At 44.8% G+C, this 20,205-nt stretch overlaps 1 protein-coding gene across 3 annotated transcripts in view; it reads left to right on the forward strand.

The window, feature by feature from the left end:
• Nucleotides 1–20,205, forward strand: part of ARHGAP45 (Rho GTPase activating protein 45) — a 93,824-nt gene that overhangs the window by 16,723 nt on the left and 56,896 nt on the right. For all 3 annotated transcript variants that reach the window (XM_033955162.1, XM_033955161.1, XM_033955160.1), the window contains one exon: nucleotides 12,799–12,883. In XM_033955162.1, coding sequence (XP_033811053.1) covers nucleotides 12,799–12,883 — 85 coding nt within the window. The remainder of the gene's footprint in view (nucleotides 1–12,798; nucleotides 12,884–20,205) is intronic.

Raw genomic sequence — 20,205 nt, forward strand, 5'->3', positions numbered from 1 at the left:
ACCTTCACAAAATAGAAATAGAAATATGAATACCAAAACTGAACTGGAAACCTCCCAAATGTTAAACTCAGCAAATACTTTGTTTTGTACTAAACACAATCAGTGGCATAACCGTGAGAGGGGGCTGGGCTTCCCAATTTGAGCTTAGGCCCCCTCCAAATGAATATCTCCCTTGTTGTAGCTGGTGGGGATCCCTAAGCCTCACCAGCTGATAACCACCTCCTCCCTCTCCTCGGGTCCAGTGACCAGAACTTTCCAAGTTCTGCAGCTTGCAACAGTATTTCAGAGCTGCTGCTGCTGCCTCTCCACCCCATGGCTTTCACACATGCATGAAAGCAGTGGCAGCTTGAGAATACGGCCACCAGCTGCAAAGCTTGGAGATTTTGGGTTGCTGGACCAGAGGAGGAGGTTTTCAGCTACCTATCAGTTTTCCATCTCTTCTTATTCTGTAGCTCTCCCATTTCCCATCTCACTCCTTTCCCAGCCTCCTGTTTCCTTCTATCTACGCCCCATTACCACCACTGTACTCACTGCTCTCTCTTATCCTGTCAGCTCAGCACTTTCAGAATCCCCCTTCCTCTCTCGTCAGGCTATATCTCACTGCCCATTTCTCTCCATCCCCTAGCATCTTCTTATCTCACCTCTTATCTTGCCTCTTTTGGGTCCACCTTTCACCCTCTATCCCCATGGTCCAACATCTCTCTCTCTCTTTTCTGTTCTTCTTCTTCTCTTCCTGCTTGATGCTGAAAAAAGTGAGAGAGGGAGAGAAAAAAGAGATGCTGCATCTCTCTTTCCCTTCCACCCCAAGACCTAACATTTCTCCCTCCCTCCCTACCCAGGTCCAATTTTTCTCCCTTTCTTTTCCCAACTGCCCTCCCATACCATATCTCTCCCTGCCTCACCGAGGTCCACCATCTCTCCCTTACTCTTTCCAACTATCCTATCCTCATATTCTATATTGCTCCCTCCCTCTACACCACCCCCAGGTCAACCATCTCTGCTTTTCTCTTCCCAACTGTCCTCCTTCAAGAATCTCTTTCCCCTTTCCTTCACAGTACCCCATGTCCAACTTCTCTCCCTCTCTCTTCTCTCCCTCCAGACCACTGCCCACCATCTCTCTCTCTAGTACCCTCTGTTTCTGGCCCTATAAATTCTTCCCCTTTACACCCCTCTCACTCATAGTCTGGCACTTCTTTGAAACTCCCCCCTCTTCCACTTTTTTAAAAACACAGCTTTTCCAGAGTGCTTCTTAGCATGTCCTCCCCCTTCTAAGTGTGCTGGTCCGACGTCATCTTCACCTTCGTTCAACTTCTCATCTATTTTAGTTGCAGGGAACTGGCCAGTTACTCTGAAACACAGCCTGTGGCCTCCCTTTGTTCTTTCCTTTTGCCACAGTCTGCCCAGATGGATCAAGGAAGTTGCATCATTGGGGGAGGACCACGGCAGAAAGAAAACAGGGAGGGAGGCTGCAGGCTGCATTTCAGAGTCACTGCCTTAGCCACTAGTTCCTTGCAACAAAAATGGAGGAGAAGTTGAACAAAGAGTGAAGGTGACGTCGGACCGGCTTGCTTAGAAGGAGGAGGACATGTCAGCCCACAGGGGACCTCCCAGAGCCTTGGCGCCCCGGGTAGCTGCCCTGTTTGCCCCCACTAATGCCGGCCCTGGTCAGGCGAGTGTGGCATAGTGGTTAGAGTTACAGCCTCAGCACCCTCAGGTTGTGGGTTCAGACCCTGTGCTGCTCCTTGTGAGCTTGGGCAAGTCACTTAATCCTCCACTGCCCCAAGTACATTAGATAGACTGTAAGCCTACTGAGACAGATAGGGAAAATGCTTGAAGTACCTGTATTTAAACTGCTTTGAGTGTGGTTGTAAAACTATAAAAAGGCACTATACAAGTCTCAATCCCTTTCCCTTTCCTATCCTTCAGTCTTCCAGTACTATGCTGGATTTTAAAGAAAAATTACTAACAATAGCTCTGCAAGTTAATTTTTCAATTATATCAGCACTCTGGGATGTATACCATCTGGTCCAGGTGATTTGCTACTGTTCAATTTATCAAATTGACCCATTACGTCTTCCAGTATTAAAGAGATTTCTTTGAGTTTCTCTGGTTCATCAGTATTAAATACCACTTCTGACACTTGTATCACCCCCATAACTTCCTCAATGAAGACCAAAGCAAAGAATTCATTTAATCTCTCCACTATGGCCTTGTCTTCCCTGAGAGCCCCTTTTATCCCTTGGTTGCCTAGTGGTCCAACTGATTCTTTTCCTGGCTTCTTGATTTTAATATACCTAAAAAAGTTTTTGCTGTGTGTTTTTGCTTCCAGTGCAATCTTCTTTTCAAGGTCTCTTTTTGCCTTCATTATTAGCGCATTGTATTTGACATGCCATTTCATGTGCTGTTTACAATTATTTTCAGTCAGATCGTTCATCCACTTTCTGAAGGATTCTCTTTTAGCTCTAATAGTTTCTTTCACCTCACTCATTAACTACGCCAGCTGCCATTTGGTTTTCCTTCCTCTTTTTTAAAAATACATGGAATACCGTATATACTCAAACATAAACCAAGATTTTTGAGCCAAAAAAATGGCCCAAAAATGGGGGTCTCAGTTTATATTCAGGTCAGCGCTGACCCACCCCCCTCCTGAACCTTTTGCAGGCTTCTGCCAGGCCTGCCGTAAGACCTGGTGGTCCAGCGGTGGCCAGGACAGGAGGGATCTCTCCTGCCTCCTGTCCTAACTGATTCTAAGAATTTTTACCTCCCTCCTGCCTCCCCCAAGTACCTCTATTATCCCTGGTGGTCCAGCAGTGAACTGCGACAGGAGCGACCTTCCTTCACTCCTGCCGTTGCTGAGCCGCTAGCTGATTGGTTGCCACAAGTTCCGTGAGAACTCACGGAGGACCAAATTTCTTATTTTAATTACTTTTAGGGTCTTTTAGCATGCATTTACCAGGACCTGCTTATAAAGTCATACTGTATCATCCCAGGACTTCATTTTATGTAGACACTCTCTCCCCACCGCTGTATTTTCTATTTCCATCTGCATCTGGTCAACTGAATAGTATGTGATCAATCTGATAGGTTTACTTCTAGGGAGGCCAGTGGCTCGCAGGAACAGAAAAACTGCACGTGTTGGTCTTTTGCCAATAGATTTCTCTTCTCTATGACACAGACCTTCCATTCAAGAAAAGCAGTTTTGATTTTGATTTTGGTGCCGAAACTGACCCGAAATCCTAATTTGATTCTTTTTTGTTTTCCATCAAAAATGTATTTTCAAGTGTATTTTCAGTTGAAGCTGAAATTCTGGTGCAGCTCCTCCTCCCTCTCTACCTCCCACCTAAGCAACTCCCATCCGAGGTCCAAAGTCCTACCAGACCCTCCTCCCAAACCCAGAGCAGCTCCCATCCGAGGCCCAAGGTTCCCCTGGACCCCTTACTCCCAGATTTACCTTCAAAGTATTGGTGGTGCAGTGGGGGCAGGAATGATTTGCATTTGATCCTGCCCCTGTTGGACTCCAACACAGCTGCTGGGTCTTCAAGCAGTAGTCTCGTAACACTGTCGCCAGAAGTCGTGACAGCTATGTTGAGATTGGAGCCTGCATGATTAGGACTGCTTGACTATCCGTATTGGCTCTGATCTCAACATGGCTGTCACGACTTCTGTCATCAGTCTCACGAGATTGCTGCTGAAGTCCCAGCAGCTGTGTTAAACAACAGAGCCAGCTGGGACAATGGTGAGTGTGAATTGCTCCTGCCCCAAATGCACCACCAATGATGTTTTTAAGGTAAGCTGGGAAGATGAGTCCAGCCCTATGGGGGGGAGGGGATTTGGGGAGAGCCTTGACGTGCCTTTTTCCTGGGGGCCTTGCCTTTGTACTGGGAGGGGCCCGAGCCTTGGAAATGAGCTGGCTGGGTCTTGGAGGTTGACTGTTTCTGTTTGGGTGGGAGGAAGGGAGGGGTGCAGCACAGTTTCATTTCTGTTTTCCATTTCGGCTGAGACCAAGCAACAAAATTCGGTCACAGGTTAAGTTTGGCCAAAACAGAAAAAAATGGTTTGGTCAGCTGACACTAAAATCAGCATACACCCATTTCTCAGTGCCCACCCGCCATACAGAAGCCAGAGAAGCAGAGCCACTGTGGAACCTGGACAAAATTGTCTTACTTTCCTTTTTGTAACAAACCTATCTCTAACATGTTTTAAATTCTGCCATAGCTTTATTTTCTACTATCTTTGCTGTTGGCTGTTCTGGCATATGGTGCCACCCCTTCTGTAAAAAGTATATCCTCTCTGCCTCATGACTTCTGTTTCTTGACTAATTAATTGAAGCCTGTTTCTATCATTGTCCCTCGGGCTTTGCACCGCTGAGGGAACCCTTCTTTGAACTCCATCCTGTCCACGTCTCCAGAACTGAATAATCTCAATGGCGACCATGGCCTCCTTTTTTTCCTGTTGGTGATTGCCTTCTCCTAGCCTTCCCTGTGGCTGACAGTTTTCAGCTTCTCTCAGATGATTACTCCTAAACTTTGCCCCTATGTGAGTGGTGCATGTCCTTCTGCTGTTTGATAAATGGCTCATGGATGTTTGTGCTTTAGGTATAAATCTTAAAGTTTTTCACTGATGCACAGCTTCTAAACTTTTGACAATTCTAGTTTTTTCCCCTTTTCTGTAGCTGGTGTTAGCTGAGAGATATCCAGAACACAGTATACATATAGGTGGTCTGGCTGAGAGACAGTCTGAGCAGAGAATAGGAATAACTAGTGAGATAATTACATTTGCTGATGACACAAAGTTGTAAAATTGCAAGAGGACCTTGTGAGACTGGAACATTGGGCGTCAAATGGCAGATGATGTTTAATATGAGCAAGTGCAAAGTGATGCATTTGGGAAAGAGGAACCTGAACTATAGCTACGTGATACTGGGTTCTGTGTTAGGAGTCACTGCCCAGGAAAAGGATCTAGGTGTCATTGTTGAGGATACGTTGAAACCTTCAGCTCAATGTGCAGCGGCTGCTAAGAAAGCAAATAGAAATTAGGAATCATCAGGAAAGGAATGGAAAACAAAAATGAAAATGTTATAATGCCCTTGTATCGCTCTATAGTACGGCCGCACCTCGACTACTGTGTGCAGTTCTGATCGACATATCTCAAAAAAGATATAGTGGAATTAGAAAAGGTACAGAGAAGGACAACAAAATGATATAAGGGATGGGATGACTTCCCTATGAGGAAAGGCTAAAGTGGCTAGGGCTCTTCAGCTTGGAGAAGAGATGACTCAGGGGTGATATGATAGAGGTCTATAAAATAATGAGTGGAATGGAAAGGGTAGATGTGAATCGCTTGTTCACTCTTTCCAAAAATACTAGGACTAGGGGACATGCAATGAAGCTACTAAGTAGTAGATTTAAAACAAACAGGAGAAAATATTTCTTCACACAATGCATAATTAAATTCTGGAATTTGTTGCCAGAGAATGTGGTGAAATCAGTTAGCTTAGCGGGGTTTAAAAAAGGTATGAAGAACTTCCTAAAATAGAAGTCAATAGGCCATTATTGAGATGGCTTGGGAAAATCCACTGCTTATTCCTAGGATAAGCAGCATAGAATCTGTTTTGCTACTTGGGATCTAGCTAGGTGTTTGGGATATGGGTTGGCCACTGTTGGAAACAAGATACTGGGCTGTCCCAGAATGTCAATTCTTATGTTCTTATAGGGTGGAGCAAAGGGTCTTTATTTACAGCCATGGACTACATTAATATATGGGAGAAGGCCTCACTAGGTACCAGAGGGGTAATCAGCCTTCTGATTTTATTTTTTTGGGGGGAACAAGGGGTGGACTTGGGGCAGTGCATTTCCTCTCCCCCCCCTCCTGTGCATTAAACATACCTTTGCTGGCGGGGATGCTGAGGCCCTGCCAGCCCAAAAAATTTACTGCCAGGCCTCTCCCTCTTTCTCTTGCTGCTGCAAGAAACATGAAGTGAGCAGCGTGCCTTCAGCTGTTGACACAAGGTCTCCCCAAGTATGTTCAGTTCATGTATAAACTGAGCATGTATGAGGAGTCCCAGCATCAGCAGCTGAAGGTACACAACCGACTCCCTGTTTCCTGCATCAGCAAGAAGAGGAGGAGAGCAGCTCAGTAGCAAATTTCTTTGTCTGGTGGGACTTCAGGTTTGATGGGGGCCTGAGCCCAAGGTGTGTGTGTGGGGGGGGGGGGGGAGGAGGCAGGCCCCTAAGGCTTCCCATAGCTACCCTATATAGTAAGCCAGTCACTGAAAACCCAGTCCTCATAAAAAGCTCTGTTCCTAAATTCATCTTAAATTAGGCACCATCAAAGTTGCAACCTTTATAGATTTTCTCAATAGGGATGACCCAATCCTAGGTTAATCATAATTCCATGTAGGGATTTGTTGTTCTTATTTCCATATTATATTCCCTAAGAAAAACAAGACTGAGGTCCTGTATATGAGGAATATCCAGGATTGGACCAACCTCTTGGGCAAAGCAGTTAGCTTAGCAAGTTTAAAAACATATTTGGATATCTTCCTAAAAGAAAAGTCCACAAACCATTATTAAGATGGTCTTGGGTACTATTAGGGATCTTGCAGGTACTTGTGACCTGTGTTGGCCACTGTTGGAGACAGGATACTGGACTTGATCGACCTTCAGTCTGTCCCAGTATGGCGATTTTTATGCAATTATGAAAATATGAAACCAATTGACAAGACAACCCTAAAAGCCATTTTTTCTTCAGCTGAAAACTCAGTTGAATTTAGGCCCGCAAGTTATTTAGATTTAGGATTCCAAGTTAGGTTATTAGTGCTGAAAATCAATGTTAAGCAGTTAACATTTCCCTCCCTAACTCTACCCTCACCTTAATCATTTACCTTTTAGGAGCTTAAATTATAGTCACTGAGCTCTAGTATATTTTCAAAGGGGACAATTTAGAGACAAGCCCCAAAAGTTAGGCACCTAAATCCTTTAAAAATGGGCCTAACTGCTAAACCTGCTCTGATTTTACCTGATTGCATTCAGAAAGATAATCTTGCTTTTTGTATAAAAATTGAAGTTGTGTAGATGCTGATGGAATTGGTGTACAGGGAAAGGATATTGGATGGAATTGGGTTGGAGGGAAAGAAAGGGGGCAAATGCTGATGGAAGTGGGGGGAAGGGAGAGGAGAGAGTGAAATGCCAGACCATGGAGTTGTGGGAGAGGGAAGGGAAGAAGAGGAGAGGAGAGAGATGCCAGACCATTGGAGGAGGGAAGGGAAGAAGATGGATGCCTGACCAATGGGGGTGAAGGGAGAGATGGAAGGGGGAGGCATAAATTTTCTGGAAGGGAAATAGGAGAGAAGATGCCATATAGAAAGGGCAGCGAGAGGGCAGATAGTGGATGAAAGGAAGAGAGTGACAAGAAGATGAGGAAAGCAGAAACCAGAGAAGACAAGGTAGAAAATTTTATTTATTTTTTTGCTTTAGGGGAGATGCATTGCTGTTTCTGTGGTGTTGCATTGTATGCAGAGTTCAGCTTCTTGGTGGTTCAATTTAACTTTTGTCTCTGTATTTCTATTTTGTCCCGCCTTTTACAAAACTGTAGAGCATTTTTTAGCACCAGCTATGGTGGTAACAGCTCTGATGCTCAGAATTCTATGAGAGTCTGAGCTGTTACCACCATGGCTCAAAACCACACTACAGTTTTGTAAAAAGGGGGAGGGGTTAGTTTGTGATTACATATTCCATACTAGGCAAAGGTGTTTTCTGTGTTCTGTGTGTTCAAAAGACATGGTTTTCTGTTAGGATTGACTGTGCAGGATTGATCTGTACTAGTCTGGCTTGTTTAGTTTTACAATGGGTCTATTGATGTTGTACTGCTCACTGCAGTATGTAAGATGCTGCCTTTTCCTAGGTACAATCTTGTGTTTACATGAGGATTGTTACTAAAAATCATTGTTTTCATACAGATGGGGGGGTGTCAAGAAATGATGGGCCTAGGTACGCCACTGGGAGTAGGTATCATTTCCAACTTGTATGGTGACTCTCATGCCTCCATATCTATTTGAAATAACAGAGCTATCATTTCAAAATCTACAGATGGCATGACGTGAAACCAGGGCTGGTTTAGCCTGGCTCTGAGGGCCTCAAATTTTTCATCAGGGCACTTTATTGTCAAGTTTGTGTGAGGTCTCATAGATGGGAATCCACCTATCATTTCAAATCCTAGAAAAACATATGGCAGTAATCCCTTGCATTTAGCATCTGACATCTGATCCAGGAGTGGGATCAGCCCAGGTACCAGATTACCCTGCTGATGTGCAGTTTGTTTTAGTATTTTAGGCAAGATTTTGATGTTGCTGAATAGTGAGGTTAGGGAAGGGTGGCATGTGCGTCACTGCCTTCATTTCCTGGATACCACAAGGTTGCCATGGTTACAGGAAGTTCCTCCATAGCGAGCTGGAAGGAGTGTGGCCGATTAACCGCTTCTTAGTTTCACTGACTGCACAAAAGGGCAGCAAAGCAAGTCCTGATGAATCTACACTACTAAATGACAAAAATCAATAACATCAGCTTGACACCACAAGACTACTTTTGTAGTGCATAAGAAGAAAAAGACCTCAGAGACCTTAATTCAGGCAGCGTGACTGCTATAAATATTATAATTGCAGGTCATGGGCTCAATCATCGTTCAAAATCCCAGATGCTTTTATATATGATTATTTTGATAATATCTTTAAATATTTTGTACATTTGAACATAAGATAGCAGCTATTTGAAAGAAGCACTTATCTTAGTCACAAAACGCCACTGGGATGTTAACAGTGGTGTTTTGTGACTAAGATAAGTGCTGCTTTCAAATAGCTGCTATCTTATGTTCAAATGTACAAAATATTTAAAGATATTATCAAAATAATCATATATTAAAGCATCTGGGGTTTTGAACGATGATTGAGCCCATGACCAGCAATTATAATATTTATAGCAGTCACGCTGCCTGAATTAAGATCTCTGAGGTCTTTTTCCCCTTATGCACTAAAAAAGTAGTCTTGTGCTGTCAAGTTGATATTATTGTTTTTTTGTCGTTTGACTTTGAACATCTGCACAATTGTACTTGTGAGTGTGAATCTACACTACCCCCCCCCCAAATACTTTAATCAATCCCAAAACAGATCAGTGAACTTTCCAAACAAACATGCCTTGGTCATCAGAATGAATCTATAAACCCCAAACAGTCGCTTGAACCTTTGAAAGCAGACTCATAAACCAAAAACATATGTGAACCCTGAAAACTAATACAGCAGTGCTTCAAAGTAGTAGTGTGGAATCTCCAAAATATGCAGAGGCTTGTTCTCCCTAACTCTATTAAAAAAAAGTTTGGGAAACAGACTAAAAGCTTCCCAGCTTCTGCATGCTCATTGCTCTGTCTTATCTCTGAATAGCAAGAGCTCAAGGGATGATGTGATTAGGGAGAAGACGTCAAGGGAGTAGCTGTATTCAAAGTCAGAGTTGATGGAATGGACTCTTGATCTCAAAAGCTCATGCCTCAATAAATTGGTTTGCATATATGAGGGTTCTTCCGCACTTTGATATTTTCATGCTCAACCAAAACCATTATTTTTCTGATGGCATTATGAAAGTGTAGAAACATTTTGAAGATCCCTCATACAGTAAAATACCACCAGTCTCTTTGTAACATAGTCACATAATAGTATAAGACAGCAGACAAAAAACCCAAAATGGCCCATCCAGTCTGCCTGGTAAGATGTTTAGGGTTGCAATTGCTGCTCTATGTAGGTTATTCCCCATGTCATGTCTTGTCCTTAAGGAAGGCCCTTAGAAAGGTGGTGAGCAAGGAGTTGATCAAGAAGCATAAAACAGTCATAAGAACATAAGAATTGCCACTGCTGGGTCAGACCAGTGGTCCATCGTGCTCAGCAGTCCGCTCACGCGGCGGCCTTTTGATCAAAGACCAGCGCCCTAACTGAGACTAGCCCTACCAGCATACGTCCTTGTTCAGCAGGAACTTGTCTAACTTTGTCTTGAATCTCTGGAGGATGTTTTTCCCTATGACAGACTCCGGAAGATCATTCCAGTTTTCTACCACTCTCTGGGTGAAGAAGAACTTCCTTACGTTTGTACGGAATCTATCCCCTTTCAACTTTAGAGAGTGCCAGTGGCGTACCAAGGGGGGGGGGAGGTTTGCCTCGGGTGCATCCTTAGGGGGGGGTGCACAGCCGGACAGGTCCGGAAAATTCCTGGGCTGCGACGGCACTCAGCGGCATCGGTGCACCCTCCCTCCACAACGGCACTCAGCGGCATCGGCGCCCCCCCTGCCCCGCGACAGCACTCAAGTTCAGCCTCCTTCTCCCGGCATCAGCAGAACTTCAGATCGGCAACAGGTGCTCAGTCAAAAGCTTCCCCTGACTCAGCTTCCTGTTTCCGCCCAGGCAGTTCAGTCAGGGGAAGCTTTTGACTGAGCACCTGTTGCCGATCTGAAGTTCTGCTGATGCCGGGAGAAGGAGGCCGAACTTGAGTGCTGTCGCAGGGCAGGGGGGCGCTGATGCTGATGAGTGCCGTCGCGGAGGGGGGGGGCTTGCTGATCTTGTTGCCAAAATTGGAAAGGTGAGGGAGAAAGATGGGCCTGTGGTGGATGGAGAGAAGGGGACAAATGATGGAAGTGGGGGAAAGAGAGAGAAGGGGCAGATGATGGAAGTGGGGGGAGAGAAGAGGGCAGATGATGGAAGTGGGGGGAGAGAAGAGGGCAGATGATGAAAGGAGGGGGGAAAGATAGAGAAGGGGCAGATGATGGAAGTGGAGAGAAGGGGGAGAGAGAAGAGGGCAGATGATGGAAGTGGGGGGAAAGAGAGAGAAGGGGCAGATGATGGAAGTGGGGAGAGAGAAGAGGGCAGATGATGGAAGTGGGGGAAAGAGAGAAGGGGCAGATGATGGAAGTGGAGAGAAGGGAGAGAGAGAAGAGGGCAGAGGATGGAAGGAGGGGATAAATAAAAGGAGGGCACATGATGGGGGAAAATGATTGAGTTAGGGAAATACTGGAGGGGGTGAGGGAAAGAGGTGGCGAGCTGTAGGTAGACAGTAAAAAAGGAAATTGATGAGAGGGTAGTAAGAACGTAATCTAGATGGATGCAGAAAATAAATTATAAAGGAAAATGAGGGAAGAAAGGGATTGCAGAAGAGAGGTGTGGGAGAGGGAAGGAGAGGAGAGAGATGCCAGACCAATGGGGGTGAAAGGAGAGATGGAAGGGGCATAGAAGGAGAGAAGATGCCACATAGGGGCAGAGAGATGGCAGACAGTGGATGTAAGGAAGAGAGTAACAAGAAGATGAGGAAAACAGAAAACAGAGACAAAGGTAGAACAAAAATTTTCTATTTATTTGTTGCTTTAGGAGACATGTGTCACTGTTTCTGTGGTGTTGCATTGTATGCAGAGTCCAGCTTCTCGTTGGTTCAATTTAACCTTTGTCTATGTATTTCTATTTTATCCCCCCTTTTACAAAACTGTGGAGAGTTTTTTAGCGCCAGCCGTGGTGGTAGCAGCTCTGATGCTGAGAATTCTATGAGCATCAGAGCTGTTACCACCGTAGCTAAAATCCACACTATTGTTTTGTAAAAGAGGGAGGGGTTAGTTTGTGATGACATATTCCATACTAGGAGAAGGTATTTTCTGTGTTCTGTGTGTTCGAAAGACATGGTGTTCTGTTAGGATTGACGGTGTAGGATTGATCTGTACTAGTCTGGCTTGTTTAGTTTTACAATGGGTGTATTGATGTTGTACTGCTCACTGCAGTATGTAAGATGTTGCCTTTTCCTAGGTACTCATGTGTGATGTGTGGCTTGCTACTAAAAATCATGTTTTTCATACAGATGGGGGGGTGCCAAAAAATGATGGGCCCCGGGTGTCACATATGCTAGGTACGCCACTGGAGAGTGCCCTCTCATTCTCCCTACCTTGGTGAGGGTGAAAAACCTGTCCTTATCTACTAAGTCTATTCCCTTTAGTACCTTGAATGTTTCGATGATGCCCCCTCTCAATCTCTGTTTGAGAGAGAAGAGGCCCAGTTTCTCTAATCTTTTGCTGTATGGCAGCTCCTCCAACCCCTTAACCATCTTAGTCGTTCTTTTCTGGACCCTTTCGAGTAATACCATGTCCTTCTTCATGTATGGCGACCAGTGCTGTACGCAGTAATCCAGGTGAGGGTGCACATGGCCTGGTATACTCTTATTCTTGAAAACTCATGAAACACTTCCTAAATCTAATAGAAAGGCCATGGTAATAGGTTATTATAGAACACTTCCTAGGTAGAATCATGGTACCTACACATGCCTCGATATGTCTGAGACTAGCAGCCTCTTTTATAAAGCTGCGCGGAAACAGCCCCGAAGCCCTTTAAATCTTTATGTGTTTTGGTGCCATTAGCGCAGCGCAGCCGCTTGTGCAGCTTTGTAAAAGAGGCCGTAGATGTCATTGCACTGGAAGCTGGACAGGGAAGCAGTGATGAACTGCCCAGATTCAATGTGTTCAATGGCAATGCTTTGGAGAGCATCCTAAAGTTATTCCAACCAAACAGCACTTTATTCATTTGGTCTTTCAATGTGTCATATGTTTTATAAGGAAGCAAAATTATGGTGATATGTAAAGTGGATAAGAAAGAAGCATTTGAAGGATGGAGGGGGTGATTTGTGCAATGGATCCGTGTATTCAGCACAGGGAATGTGATGGACTGCTTTCTTAGCATGTCCAGGCCTATAACGGTTGTTATTTATGGTTCTCTGTTTCTTGTTAATTTAGGCTTCCATTATGAATCCAATATTGAACAGGACAAGAGGGATTTTGAGAAGTCTCTTGAGAACATTGCTGTGGTCTTCAGTAGCACGTAAGTAGACCTGAGGAGATCCTCTAGCCAGTGGCGTACCAAGGGTGCGACGGGTGGGAGGTCCACCCCGGGTGCATGCCACAAGGGGGTGCACAGCTGGCCACCCACCGGGGAGGCTGCCACTGCTGCCATCGGGAACAAGCTCTCCCTGCTTGTCTTCCCCGCAGGGCCGACAACTCTCGCCGCCCGACGTCAATTCTGACGTCGGAGAGGACATTCTGGGCCAGCCAATCACTGCCTGGCTGGCCCAGAACGTCCTCTCTGACGTTAGAATTGACGTCGGGCGGCGAGAGTTGGTCAGTCTCACGGGGAAGACAAGCAGGGAGGGAGAACTCGGCACCAGCCTGTTCCCGATGGCGGCGGTGGCAGCAGCATATTTCCCAATGGCAGTGGCATTGAGAAAGAAAGAAAGAAAGAAGGGGGCAGGGTGAAAGAAAAAAAATGGAGCATGGAGAGAGAGAAAGACAGACATAGAGAAAGAAAGGGGGCATAGAGAGAGAAAGAAAGAAGGGGGAAGGGTGAAACAAAGAAAGAAATGGGGCACGGAGAGAAAGACAGACATAGAGAAAGAAAGGGGGCATGGAGAGAGAGAGAAAGAAAAAAGGGGGCAGGGTGAAAGAAAGAAAGAAATGGGGCATGGAGAGAGAGAGAAAGACAGACATAGAGAAAGAAAGGTGGCATAGAGAGAGAAAGAAAGAAGAGGGCAGGATGAAACAAAGAAAAAGTTGGAGGGAATGAGGTCTGGAGGAGAGGAAGCATACAGGAGGCTGAAAGAAGGGAAGAAATATTGGATGCACAGTCAGAAGAATGAAATGCAACCAGAGACTGATGAAATTACCAAACAAAGGTAGGAAAAATGATTTTATTTTCAATTTAGTGATCAAAATGTGTCCATTTTGAGAATTTATATATGCTGTCTATATAAGAACATAAGAACATAAGAAGTTGCCTCCGCTGAGGCAGACCAGAGGTCCATCTCGCCCAGCGGTCCGCTCCCGCGGCGGCAAGGCCCTCTCCAAAAAACCCCGAAATCCTTTAGGAGATGCTCTAGGTAAATGGTCCAAAGTGAAGAGCAGTTCGGGGCCCTGAAGGTAAGTATGATGCCACATGTTGGTGATATGACGTTGTAGTTGAATCCAAAAGCCCTGAATTCGAGGGCAAGTCCAGTATTGATGTCCTAAAGATGCCTGAGGGTGGTGGCATTTGAGACAAGTATCTGTAGAGCATAGTTTAACTTTATGAAGATAAACCGGAGACCGGTGAAGTCGAAGAAAAAATTTATAGTTCATCTCAATCAAAGCAACAGATGTTGTGAGAACCAATATTCTTTTGAGACCAGTTTGTATTTGTAGTCCAGTAATCGCACAAGATAAATCTCGAGACCAAAGAGCAGCATAATGATCATAAGAGATAGGTCCCAGGCTCTCCCGAAGATACCGAATATGGTACCGCAATGGAATCTGGTCTTGAGCTGACAAGCATAAGGCCTCCGATAGAGCCTCTCTACTTTGGTTGGTAAGACCTGTCCTCTGAAGAGACCGCACATAGGAGACCATCTGAGAATACGCTAACCAATCTCCAGGCTTCCATTGATAATCCGCTTGCATCACTGGAAATGATGGCACAACACCCTGCGAAGTAACCACCTGAAAAATGTATTGAAGATTAGTAGTTCTCCATATGGAAAGAGGGTATCTAGAAGTTCCCGGAGGAAAGTCCTTATTGTCTAGAAAAGGCAGGTAAGCCGTATCAGTAGTTGGTATGTTTAAAGACTTGCATAACCTCCTCCACACCTGGCGAAGAGGAATAATAAACATACCCCCACCATACCCACTCGGAAGGTGACGAGTATGAAGCAAATAACTGAAGTGGTATGGGTCACAAAGCGTGAGCTCCGTAGCAGTCGCAGAAAAGTAGCGAGTGCCCCGGAACCAGTCATTCAAGTGACGCATTTGACACGCCTGCGAAATCAAGCGCAAGTTCTGCAATCCCAAACCCCCTTGTGATCTGGGAAGCATCAAGACACGTAACGCCAGTCTTGCGCGCCTCCCATTCCACAAGAAAGATGTCAGGCTCTTGCTCACTAATTTATCATGTTTAATAGACAACAAGATCGGAAGCATTTGAAGCACATAAAGCCACTGAGGCACCAAAACCATATTATACAGAGCAATTCTGCCCATCAGAGACAACGGAAATTCCCTCCAAAGTTGCAATTTTTGCTGTGTAAGAGTCAGGAGGGGCAAGACATTCAGTGTGTACAGTCTAGTGAGGTCCATAGGTATCTTAATCCCCAAGTAGGTCAAATGGTCAGTCGCCCACCGTAGGGGAAAGTCTCCCGTCCAGGTGCCAGGGACCTCCCCATACAAAGGCAGAACTATTGATTTTTGGGTATTTAGAATCAGCCCCGAATATAAACTAAACTCATCTAAGATGGCTAAGGCCCTGGTCAAGGATGACTGAGGAGAAGATAAAGTCAACATAATATCATCCGCAAAGGCTAAGACGTGTAACTGAGAGTTCCCCTCTACTTGCTTGTTTTTATGTGCGTGCGCTGAAGGAAAGTGGAGAGAGAGTGGGTTGAGGACGCTGAAGGGAAATGGGGAAGAGAGAGTGGGGAGAAGACGCTGATTTATAAATTGACAATTGTACAGAATATTGTTTCTTTTTATACTTTAATATAATAAGTTCAATATAAAACAATTCAAGGCTTGTGTGGATAGAATCAGGTGGTTTGCGGGGATGGGGACCGAGCTTACGGGGATTAGTCCAATAAAATGGTATTTTCTTATTTCTCATTATTTGTTTTATTTTTATTTGTTAATTTGTAAAGTGGTGATTGTTATGTATCAGTTTTTTCAAATTTACATCTACTGTCTTTATATTTTGCACAGTATTAGAAGACACGTGTTACTGTTTTTGTGGTGTTATGGTGTTGCATTGTATACAGAGTCTGGTTTCTTGGCGGTTCAGTTTAACTTTTGTCTACATATTTCTATTTTTAGTTTGTGATTATTCCATATTGGGCGAGGGTGTATCTCTGTTCTGTGTGTAAGAAAAGAACATAGTTTTCAGTTGGCATTGACTATAGGATCAATTAACTGTGCGGGATCTGGCTTGTTTAGTTTTATAATGTATGTGTTGGTGTTCTAGTGCTCACTGCAGTGTTTAAGATGCTGCCTTTTCCTAGGTACACTCTTGTTGTGCAATATGTGGATTGTTACTAAAAATCATATTTTTCATATAGATGGGGGGTGTCAAAAAAATGATGGGCCCCGGGTGTCACATATGCTAGGTACGCCACTGCCTCTAGCCATGGAACCTGGGGAGAGGGGGACACTTAAGGAAAGGTTAAGATCAGTGGAAGGGTTTATGTGTATGCATATGTCTATGGCAGATAGCATTCAACATAAGAACCTGCCTTATTGGGTCAGACCAAATGTCCATCAGGTCCAGTATCCTCTTTCTAACAGTGGCCAATCTGGGTCACAAGTACCTGGCAGGACCCCAAAAAGTATAACCCCTGCTACTTAGCTCCAGGGATAAGCAGTTACTTTTCCCTCATCTGCCTTAATAATAGTTTATTGACATTTGTTCCAGAAATTTATCCAAACCTTTTTTAAACTCAGCTCCACAAACGGCTTCTATCACATCTTCTGGTGAGGCTTCCATAAGAACATAAGAATTACTGCTGCTGGGTCACACCAGTGGTCCATCGTGCCCAGCAGTCCGCTCCCACGGCGGCCCTTAAGTCAAAGACCAGTGCCCTAACTGAGTCTAGCCTTACCTGCGTACATTCTGGTTCAGCAGGAACTTGTCTAACTTTGTCTTGAATCCCTGGAGGGTGTTTTCCCCTATAACAGCCTCCGGAAGAACGTTCCAGTTTTCCACCACTCTATGGGTGAAGAAGAACTTCCTTACATTTGTACGGAATCTATCCCCTTTTAACTTTAGAGAGTGCCCTCTCGTTCTCTCTACCTTGGAGAGGGTGAACAACCTGTCTTTTTTTTTAATCAATAAATGTTTATTGAAAAAGTTTTGAGAAAATTATACAAACCAGAATATAAATATCAGGGACATCAACAGATAGGAGAGCAAGCATACAAAAAGCTCCCAAGTCACAGAATGCTCCCCCAGCAGTACAAACAGCAGAAATCTCTCCCAACAGAACCCAAACAGCCCCCAATACTTATCATCAATCAGAACTCCACAATACCCCCCCCCCATCTTACCAACTGTATTACCCTCAGAGAGGGACTCCCTGTGGTTTCTTCAGGGAAGTCCCCCTGGACACAATCCCTCCCCCCCCAGAAAAAAAGCTCAGTGTAAAGATTCGATTTTTTCTATTATTCTCGTCCAAGTCCTGGTGTAAGTATAATAATACCCATGCCGCTTTGCAATAGATAATTCCATTTGAACAATAAACTGAAGCTTCGAAGTCCAATCCAAATGAGTAGGTGCCAGTCCCTGTTTCCAATGGGCAGCAATCAAACATTTTGCTGCCGCCAAACCCCAACGTCGGAGCTTTGTCTGCCAAGAATACAGACTAACATTATAAAGGCCTAATAAACATCCCTGTGGAGAAAAAGGCAAGAAAATCTGTAACAATTGTGATAAACATCCCACAACAGTCCTCCAAAAGGGCTTTAGAACTGGACAATCCCACCATATATGTAAAAAGGTCCCCCTATCCACCCCACATCTCCAACATAAGGCAGATACTGTAGGAAACATACGATGGAGACGGGCAGGTGTGTAATACCAGCGCATGGTTACTTTATAGGCATTTTCCTTAATAAGTGCACAAGAAGAGGCTTTTCCCACTTCGATATGCATTCTAAACCACTCCTCAACAGAAAAGGTACAGTGCAAGTCTACCTCCCAAGCCCGTTGATAGAGAGCCGGAAAGGAAAAGGAGCCCCGAATATATTGGTAAAGAACAGAAATGGGTTTAGGTAAGTTCCGAAGAGTGACCCACAAGTGAGCGAAGGGATCTAGAGATTGAATGGGTCCCCTATCCCACTTTTGAGAGTGAAGGAAATGACGTATCTGAGAATAAGCCAAAAAGTCTCCCCTGGGCAAATCAGCACTAATCTGGAAGGTTTCAAAAGACACCAGGACCCCCTTCTGAAGCACATCTCGAAAGGTAGCCAACCCCAACCGTTCCCACCGCACAAACACAGAACTCTCCCCACCCGCCGGGAACATAGGCTCACCGCGCACTGCACCAAGAATCGAGGGGCCTACCCCAGCCCCCCAACGCCGTTTAGTAACCCCCCACACTCTCAGAAGATGTTCCAAAAACGGATTTCCTGGGACCGCCAGTCGCTCAAGATCAATAGAGGAGGACCAAAGCCAACGTTTCAAACATGGGCGTCCCACAAAATGTTGTTCAATACGCACCGCCAACTTAAAATCAGCAATCTCCCAATCCAATAATAGCCGCAGCTGTGCAGCCCGGTAGTACCACAATAAATTAGGTACCGCACGTCCCCCTCTATCCCTAGCTGCCCACAAAGCAGCTCTAGAGATACGAGGAGATTTCCCCTGCCAAATAAAGCGAAAAAACAAAGCATGTAATTGCTTCAACACCAAATGTGGGACTGCGACCGGCAACGTTTGAAAGAGAAAGAGCAACAACAACCTGTCTTTATCTAAGTCTATTCCCTTCATTATCTTGAATGTTTCGATCATGTCCCCTCTCAGTCTCCTCTTTTCAAGGGAGAAGAGGCCCAGTTTCTCTAATCTCTCACTGTATGGCAACTTCTCCAGCTCCTTAACCATTTTAGTCGCTCTTCTCTGGACCCTTTCGAGAAGTACCGTGTCCTTCTTCAAGTACAGCGACCAGTGCTGGATGCAGTATTCCAGCAGGGGGTGTACCATGGCCCAGTACAGCAGCATGATAATCTTCTCCGATCTGTTCGTGATCCCCTTCTTAATCATTCCAAGCATTCTGTTTGCCCTTTTCGCTGCTGCCGCACATTGAACGGACGGCTTCATCAACTTGTCGACCAGTACTCTCAAGTCTCTTTCCTGGTGGGTCTCTCTGAGTACCGCACCGGACATCCTGTATTCGTGTATAAGATTTTTGTTACCGACGTGCATCACCTTACACTTATTCACGTTAAACCTCATTTGCCATGTCATGGCCCAAAGCTTAACTACTGCATGCACTAAGTGAAAACATATTTTCTACCATTTGTGGCAAGTCCCATAGTCTTTGTATTTTTTGAAAGAGTAGATAAGTGACTTGCATTTACACTATCAGTACTGCACAGTGTACATGTACTGAGGAAAGAAAGAATGCGTCTGTCTACTAAATATATGAGTTTATTAGCCGTCAAAACACAGCTGTGTAGGGTTATTTAAGTCTTCAAATGGATGGCTTACTTTTTGGTTCATAGACAAGTCGGCGAAAGACAAAGGCGCGCCGATAACTGAGCGCAAGATGGAGGCGCGCGCCGAAGAAAATTACAGTTTTTAGGGGCTCCGGCAGGGGGTTTTGTTGGGGAGCCCCCCCCCAGTTTACTTAATAGAGATTGCGCTGGCGTTGTGGGGGGTTTGGGGGGTTGTAACCCTCCACATTTTACTGTAAACTTAACTTTTTCCCTAAAAACAGGGAAAAAGTGAAGTTTTCTGTAAAATGTGGGGGGTTACAACCCCCCACAATGCCCCCACAACGCGGCGCGATCTCTATTAAGTAAAGTGGGGGGGTTCCCCCCCACGCCCCCCCCCCCCGTCGGAGCCGTAAAAACAGTAATTTTGTGCGGCGTGCACCTCCGCACTGCACTCAATTGTCTGTGCGCGCCTTTGTCCCGGCGCGCTTTTGACCTGACACCGTTTTGACTCATGTCTTTATTAAAGATCACAAAAACTCTCCCATACCAGTGGTTCACAAATCATCAGGTCATCTCTTCTTGCCGCTATTTGAAAATGTAACAGTGACCAAGTATGCTGACAACTTACTGTTGCACAATTCAAACACCATCTCTGAGCCACAAAACTTCATGGCAGCTCCCCTAGCCTTTGTACTTTTTGAAAGAGTAGACAATTATCTTTCATTTACTACTACTACTATTAATTATTTCTATAATGCTACCAGATGTATAGGTAGGCGTTCACATTTTCTGCCATTCACTATGGTCAAAATTTGGAATGAGCTTCCATCAGTTATTACAACTCTCTCTTCGCTGACTTGTTTTAGAAAAACCTTGAAAACGTATCTATTTACAAAATATCTTACTGATAATTGATAGAATTGCTAGCTGACAACTCAACTCTCTGTTGATATTTAATGACTCTTCCTTTTATGGACTGTTTAT

The sequence above is a fragment of the Geotrypetes seraphini genome, chromosome 8 (genome assembly GCF_902459505.1).
Source record: "Geotrypetes seraphini chromosome 8, aGeoSer1.1, whole genome shotgun sequence".
In the NCBI taxonomy this organism is placed as follows: domain Eukaryota; kingdom Metazoa; phylum Chordata; class Amphibia; order Gymnophiona; family Dermophiidae; genus Geotrypetes; species Geotrypetes seraphini.